Here is an 8,048-nt window from a genome sequence, read left to right as displayed (position 1 = left end):
TCTCTGTTTTCTTCGCTTGTTGATAAAACAACATTGAATGGATAAGCTGCGGATTTTGTAATATTTTTTTGTTTTTCTTACCATTTGGAGAGGATGTTTAGGATTTCCTCTGCAACTGCAGGTTGGTTCCTGTTACCAAAAGAAAAACATGTTAATATTTAATCTGAATTATCCTTAGAAAAGGTTAAGTAAACCAAACAGCTGTTATGACTGACTTACAGATATTTCAATTAACTTTAAATAATCCCTTTGTAAAAGTCCCACTTTAATGGTTAGTTTCCTAGATTACATTTTGGGCTTTTATAATTGATTTGCTTCTTTTTTGGAATGCACTACAAAAACAGTCTTACCAACTTTTTTTCTTTTACTAGTTTCCAGAGAAAATATCGTAATACACTTGAAATAAGACAAAACTACCTTAATAGTCACTTTTCAGCAAGATATAGGAGCTTGTTTAAAATCAATAATTCTCTAACACTGATGAAAAAGTTTTAGTTTCAGTGGCAGATTATTTCACTTATAATGTCTTGTTATAAGTGAAATAATCTGCCAATGTAACTGGTATTTTTTTAAAGTAATTACTTAAAACAAGCCCCTTATTCTAAATGAAAAGTTACTTCTAAATTAGTTTAGCCTTTTTAAGTGTAGTAAGATATTTGCACTAGAAACTAGATGAAAAATACTTGCTAAGATTGTGTGTTTTTGCAGTGTTTGCTCATATTTCCTCACTCAACAAACACTTCAAACCTAGTGAATTTATTTATTGCTCATTTAATTGTGATTCAAACTAAAATTTAAATTGCTGCATTATTCTTAACATGAGGAATTATGTCATTTATTTGGTTTCAGTGGGAAAAATCAGACTTATAGATGCAACCAGCAGGGGGCAGCACTTGCTTTTAAATAACTCCCCATCTCTAAATGCGCGCTGTATTTTCACCTTCACAAGGACTCCGTTTAAAAACAGATCTGTACCCTAAAGAGGAAACGTTTCACATGGGCGTTGTTTGTGCTGAACAGAGTTATGTTGTTGTTTTTCATTAAATCCGCAGCATCTTCAGCGTGTCATCGTCTAGAGGTCACGGACAAAGATTGGATGGGATATTTATAGAGTGAATGGACGGGAGAAATTGGATTCTGGTTTTAGCTGTGGCACTCAAAGGGGGGACAGAGGAAATCAATATCTGCCAGATTGATCCTCAATGTGAGGTCAGATCCAGCTGCAAAAACACAGCATGAGGCATGATTTTTAAAAAAATTTTTAATGCATGAAGAGCTGTCATTTTTTTCTGTAAAGTCAGGGAAGATGTGCTCTGAATGGTGAGCAAACGAAGAAATCCAAGGACGGCAGCGCTGAGGGGAGGGTAGAAAAGACGCGCACAGACCTAGTAGTCCCACCTTCTTCTTCTTCTTCTCAGTCAGAGGGAACAGATCTCAGAGGAAGATGCAGCTCTACATCCGAAGAGCGCTCAGGAAAAGTACATGAGAGGAGACAGGAGCAGGATTTGACCAGACAGAGAGGAATATCTGGTTGTTTATTCTGCAAAACAGGGGGACGCTAAAGCAGACCGTAAACCGTGACGTCCACCCCGTCTGCTGCACAGACAGCTGAGAGCATGAGTGAGGCGAAGAAAGGAGAGCTGGCCATCCGGGACAAAGCCATCCTGCATCAGCAGAGGCGCCTAAAACAGGCCACCCAGTTCACACACAAGGACTCGGCTGACCTGCTGCCCCTGGACGGACTCAAGAGACTCGGAACCTCCAAAGACCTGGTGAGTCCAGCATCCAGCAGCAGAGACTGTGGAGAGGCGGAGAAGGTTTTCTCCTCAAGTTCACACCACTGCTGCTGATAAAATGCACGTTCGTTTAAATCCCATCTCTAATATAACATCGTAGATACATACAAAAGTAAATAAGTAGTATGTAAATTTCTGCCGAAAAAAACCCCTCAGATTTTGAGCTAGTAAATTTCTGAGTTTTAAAAGTCAAATCTGCTAATAAATAAAAAGTAAAAAAATATATATATTTAAACTCAGAAAATTTCTAGGGAAAAAAGAAATGTTTTACTTTTGAAGCTCAGAAAATGTCAAGGTTTTTTTCTAGAAATTTTTTAGATTAATCTAAAAATTTATGAGTTTAGAGTACATAAGGAAAAGGAGGAGTAAAGAAGGAATACATTTCTGGAAAAAATCCCTCAAATTTTGAGTTTGGAAATTTCCAAGTTTGGAAAAAAAACAAAACAGATTTAAACTCAGAAATTTTCTAGAATTTATTTATTTATTTTTTTAACGTTTGAAACTCAAAATGTCCTTGTGTTTTCTAGAAAATTTCTGAGATTGATCTCAAAATTAGATGAAAAAAAAAACCCTAGTAAATTTATGGCAAAGTACTCTGAAATTTTGAACGTTACCTGAAATTCTCTAGAAAAATGTTTTTTTTGCTGCAATACTTTAATCAGATTTTATTGCTCTTCTTTAACAATTAGAGTATCGTGAATATGTGTAAAGAAACTCTTGGCGCTGATTGGCCAAGAACGGACGGCCATGAATGTTAGCTTGCGCAGCATTGCTAACATAGTTTTGTTTTTTTGCTAACAAAGTTTCCACTCTGTGTATCAATGAATATTGACGTATATTAGTTGCTTGAACCACTAATACAGGCAGTTCTAAATGTTTTTAGAGGGCTCTCAAGTATTTGCGTGTTCTTTTAACATGTATCCGTAACTAACTGACACGGCAGTTGTTATGGAGTTGCTATGACAACAACAAACAAGCCCCATTCTGTGTCGTACGGGCCGAAAAATCCCAAAAGCGGTGATTTTGTTTATATGTATTTCTCTGGCACTTCAGTCAGAAGTATCAATATACTTTATTTTTGTTGGTTTCGGAGCCGAGGTTCGTTTATGCTTTCCGCTGCGATTGCTTACCAAGATGGCGCCGATCACTTCCGGTTCAGACCTGGGGCAGCGTACAACCTTAAGATGTTCAGAAATCATCAATAATCTTACGCAATGCTGGGGAAAGAGCAAAACAAAACTACTGTAAGGTTTTGATGCTAAATTGATTAAATCGCTGCTTTGTTTGTCCATGCTTGTATGTTTATTTTGAGGGTTTTTTGGCAGCATTTCTTTAGAAAAGTTGGTAAACTTGATGTTTTTGAAGGTTTCTTGTGGTTGTTGGAAGTCAAAATATTTCCATTTAAATATTTCTCTTTTTCTAACATGTTCTAACATTTTTCACTAGCTTTTCTATGCCTGCTGTTTTGCATTTGTGTGTGTTTTTTAAAAAATGTAACATTTTCTAAGCATCTCAGAGTTACCCGTCATTTCTTCATCCGCTAATGCTTTGCTTTGCTGTGCACACTGGGTTGCTTTAAGAAAAAAATGAGCAATGTTTGCAGAAGTGGGAACGTCAGCGCTGGTCACGGTTCACTGCGCATCTCCTCTCACACATTTTATAGAATGAAATCCGGCCCTGCATATAAAGTCCTGACTTCCTCTTCTTGAAAGCCTCTGAAGTCAAGCGGTTCTTAGACTCTGGAGGAACTTTCTGTAATAATCCCCACAATTTATTGCTCCTCTAACAGAGTTCTGGTTTAATGGCTGCGGCCCTGATTCCCCTGAGCTTTTTCAACAACTTTCAATACGTCACTCTGGTGTGGGGGAACTGGAAATGTCGCTCTCATGTCTGCCACATTTCAACAGAGACATTAGTTGCAAAAAAAAGATCAACCCTCATTCTCACCTTCAGTAGTTGAGTTTTGTTTCTTAATCAGTCTAATTACAAACATATTTACATTTTTCCTCTGTATTTGCAGTGTTTTTGGTTATAGACGAACTTCCTGAGCCACAGTCTCTGTTTAGCTAATAATATTTTTAGTTAATTCACTCTAATTACTGAATAAAATGACTCAAAAACAACAAATTTAGTGACTCCAAACTATCAAAAGACCCAGACATGATTTATGCACAACAAAATTACCAAAACTGCACAGCAATTTTAAGACAGACAACTTAAAATGAGTTTAAAGAAGAAAAACAATTTAAATGACAACAGCAAGAAAGAAATAGAGAAAGAATCACGTGTCATTCCAACGAGACGACTCAGAATTGACTAATATCATTAAAAAATAACTACAGATATGCCTGCAAGGACACAAGATTTTGTCAAGCTACAGAAAACACAAAATTATTTAAAAAATGACTTCCTCAAAGTTTCATTTGAGGTAGAACTGATAACAGAGCAAAATGTCTCGAGACTGAAGGCTCCTATTAATACCAGAACAAGAACCCATGAAAAACACTTTAAAATAACCCAAACTAAACAATAAAGCAATAAAACTATTATAAAACTATTATATATACCTAATATTGAATTTTTCTACACTGCAAAACATAAAAAGTAAAATATTAAAGCAGAGACTTCAAGAGTTTAAGAATATGAATTAAGTTGGGAAATACCAAACTTAATCTTTAGTAAAGTTTACAGCACTGTTTATTTGTTTATACATTGATGTTAAAAATGTATTTTTTTCCTTTTTGTCAAATGTTTCAGAGCAAACTACTTTTAAGTATCAGAAAAGAAAACCTGAGTAAATGCAAAAAAAAATTCTGAAAAAATGATCTAATTTATTTATGAGGTATAAATGAGCAATAAACATCTTCATGATCCAAGACTTTTAGGAAAATATTCTGTGGACAAATGGGAACTCTTTGTTAAGTGTGATTTTACACCTGAAATAAAGCTAACAGCATCTCAGAAAAGCATGGTGATGGTAGTATGATGCTCTGGGCTTACTTTGCTGCTTCAACTTGTTGTATAATAGAGCAGTAGAAAGATTTTAAGCACAGCAGCAAATTCACTTCTGAGTTTCAACAAACAACAAAAATAGGTTTTTTTTCTAGAAAATATCTGAGATTAATTAAAAAATTTCAAACTTTTTTTTTCCCCTTGCAAAATTTGGACTTTTGGAGCTCAGAAATTTCCAAGTATGTTCTACAAATTTTCATAGATTTTTTTTCTTTCCAAAAGAAATGTATTGTTTTTTTCTAGAATTTCTGAGATTAATCTTAAAATGTCTGAGTTTTTTGGCAGGAATGTACTCTTGTTTTGTTTCGGTCTAAAATGTGCCGTCATAGATTACCAACTGTCAGGATAAAGTGTGAGAAACGCGAAGCCTGGATCCCAGGTGATGGCAAACATTTAAAACTTCCTCCGCAGCCTGATAAACTCTCTGCTCTCACCTGTAGGTAATCAGTCATTCTGGTTTTGTGACGTTAATGATTTTATTCTGCACATGCGGGTCACTTTGGGAAGTCTATATAGAGCAGGGTTGTCCAAAGTGTGGCCCAGTGGCCTTTTGTGGCCCTTGGAATAATTTTGTGTGGCCCCTGAATGATGCAAATGGAGCTGATGCAGATGGACACTGATTGTAATTTTTTAACAACAAAATTTTTCCATGGCCAGCTTAAATGTAAAATGTACAAGATTTTTTTTCTTTTTGCTTTTCTTTTTATTTCATAGAAAGTTGTGCCACAAACATCCAGCAATGTTTTACACAGGCAGAGTTTGAAAACAAATTTTTTATTTTTGTTGCTGGAAATGAACAAAAAAAACAACTTTGTTGGTTTTATAGAACCAACAAAGTAGATAATAATAGGCCAAAGATTAAGGCAAATGTTGGTTTCATTCAAATTTAACTTGCTTAATGTGCAGGTAAAGGAGAAAGAATTCACTATAATCCCTTTTTCTCTTTGCAAAAATAATAATTTTGGCCCTTGAGAACTTTCAGCTTTGGGATTTTGACCCCAACAAATTTACTCCACAGCAATATGGAAACTAAAATCCTGCAGATATTTCAAAAATACTGAAAGAAATGTGGTTCGAGAAGCTGATGGATCAGATTTTTCAGGTTTTCCTTCTTTGCCGGGTTTTCTAGACGGATCAGCAAAAGCAAATGAGGTGGATTAGCTTAACAACCGATTGTATCATCCAGAACATGTGACTGTAAAACATCGTCTTTATCGAGGGGAAATCGAGCCGTTGGCACGTACAGACAGTCAAACAGTAACTGTCTTCAGTCAGAGGCCTCCTCAGATTTGTTGCGATACTGACTGCTACCAGAGATCAGCAGATACTTGGATGATGTGACATATTGAGACTTGGCTTTGTGGTGAAACATGATCTAAAAAGTATTCTTAGTTCACGGTAAAGAAGAGAAATGAAAGGAAGAGATAAATGATCCCATTTTTCTCTCATGACTGTAATTCTGTCTGTAAAAAATCACTGAAAAGCATCGCTTCCATCTTCGCTGGAGCGGCTTTCATTTGTCTCATTTGTACAGCATAAAACATGGAGGTTACACAATAATCTGGGTCATTCTGGGCTCAGGTGTTGAACAGATTTTTCAACCCCACAGACGAACTCGTACCCTCAGAAATCCTTGTAGCGTGTTGCATGAACAAGGCCGAATACTCTGCACTTCCTCCCTGAATCCTTTTCTTTTCTTCCCCTCCACTGCACTCGTGCTGTGGAATTGGGTTTTGCCCTTTCAGAGCGCGCTGCTGCCCCGACTTTGCAGCAGAGCTTGGCTGTGGTGATGCTGAGAGTGAGAGCACCTCGGGCTAAAGAGCAGCAAAACAAACCCAGCCTTACGTAAGAGCTGAGCTGCAAGCAGGGACGAAAGTCAGGCTACAGCAAAAAAAAAAAATCTAATGTGTAAATTAAAGCAGTAGACATTTTTAAAGTCTAATATTGTCTTTCATTTGATTTAATATTTATTTTTTTTATTGTCTCATCGTTTTGGAAGAGATTTGATCCACTTGTTTGCAGAAATTGTTTTAATTCAAACATTTAAACTACAGTAAGTAACTTTTATGAAGAACAGTTTAATTTTTACATATTTAATGAAACCATCACTTAAATCGCCAACCAATCAGAGCCAGGAGGCGGGACTTACTGCTGCCAATCACAATCTCATGTGGCTCTGCTACGCAGCAGTTAGCATGGCCTGTTGTGATGCTAAGGCTAGTTAGTATAGCCACTGTAGATGGCAGATAAACGGTTTCTCTGTAAAGATGAGTTCACCATCAAAAAATTCGGAAATTTTGAGATCAATCTCAAAAATTCTTTTTAAAAAACCTGGAAATTTGAGTTTCAAAAGTTCAAATGTTTTGACTTTTGAATCTCAGTTTTTTCAATCTCAGAAATGTTCAAGTTTTGAGAAAATTTCTAAGGTTAATCTCAAATTTTATATATATATATATATATATATATATAAAATTTGTATATACAACTGGTCAACCTTTTAAACTTAAATTAAAAAAAATTCTAGAAAATTTCTAAGATGAATCCCTTATTTTTATTTATTTAATTATTATTATTATTATTTTATTTTAATATCACAAAAATCACAAAATTTCAGAATAAAAAAAAAAACATCTACAGTGGTCATAATACGCTGCTGTAGATTTTTATATATAAAACACAATAACCCAGCAAACAAATAATGTCCAGATATTTTCTTGCAGACCTACAGAAATATCGTCTCTAATATAACTCAGTTTCACATTTAAAATATGCCTGTAAGTGTCTAAAAAGCAGCAGATCATCAAACCTGTATGGAATAAATCAAGTTATTAGTCAGAAGGAAGATCCTTAAATTAAAGATTTGAGAAATGTGTGAAAATTTTGTCTGTATATTCAAAACTGAAACGACCACGAGCCACATGAGAACGACATCAAGAAGCAGATGCTTTCATTTAAGTAAAACAGCCAAGAAATAACTAATATAATACTAATACGCTTCACTCACTGTAGCCAAGAGTTCATATATTAGGTTATCGTCATTTCTAGGAAGAGCATCAGAAAAAAAAGCAAAAACAAAACCAAACGTAATAAAATCTGTACTGATGTAAAGACATTAAGCATCTCTGCTCCTGCTGCTGTATCCATGGTTTTGCCCTACATACTAGCTGTCCGTTTCCTCGAGTGTAACTCAAACAGATGAGTGAAAGTGTGTGTGTCTGCAGGTACCTGAGGCTAATCAAA

General features: G+C 35.4%; 2 protein-coding genes across 3 annotated transcripts in view; one reads left to right on the top strand and one right to left on the bottom strand.

The window, feature by feature from the left end:
* itfg2 (integrin alpha FG-GAP repeat containing 2) overlaps nt 1-8,048 on the bottom strand; it is a 55,349-nt gene that overhangs the window by 1,112 nt on the left and 46,189 nt on the right. Inside the window, exons 13-14 of one of the 2 annotated variants that reach the window (XR_002754212.1) lie at nt 2,927-3,013; nt 82-129 (exon numbers count right to left, since the gene is read on the bottom strand). The gene's annotated coding sequence lies outside the window, so the exon portion shown is untranslated. The remainder of the gene's footprint in view (nt 1-81; nt 130-2,926; nt 3,014-8,048) is intronic. The other variant, XR_002754213.1, reaches the window with a different exon arrangement.
* nrip2 (nuclear receptor interacting protein 2) overlaps nt 962-8,048 on the top strand; it is a 33,549-nt gene continuing 26,462 nt past the window's right edge. The window contains exon 1 of the mRNA XM_023349736.1: nt 962-1,772. Within this exon, the coding sequence (XP_023205504.1) occupies nt 1,617-1,772 (156 nt within the window). The 5' untranslated portion in view covers nt 962-1,616. The remainder of the gene's footprint in view (nt 1,773-8,048) is intronic.

The sequence above is a fragment of the Xiphophorus maculatus genome, chromosome 17, assembly GCF_002775205.1.
Source record: "Xiphophorus maculatus strain JP 163 A chromosome 17, X_maculatus-5.0-male, whole genome shotgun sequence".
Classification (NCBI taxonomy): domain Eukaryota; kingdom Metazoa; phylum Chordata; class Actinopteri; order Cyprinodontiformes; family Poeciliidae; genus Xiphophorus; species Xiphophorus maculatus.
This window is presented reverse-complemented; position numbering and strand designations above follow the sequence as displayed.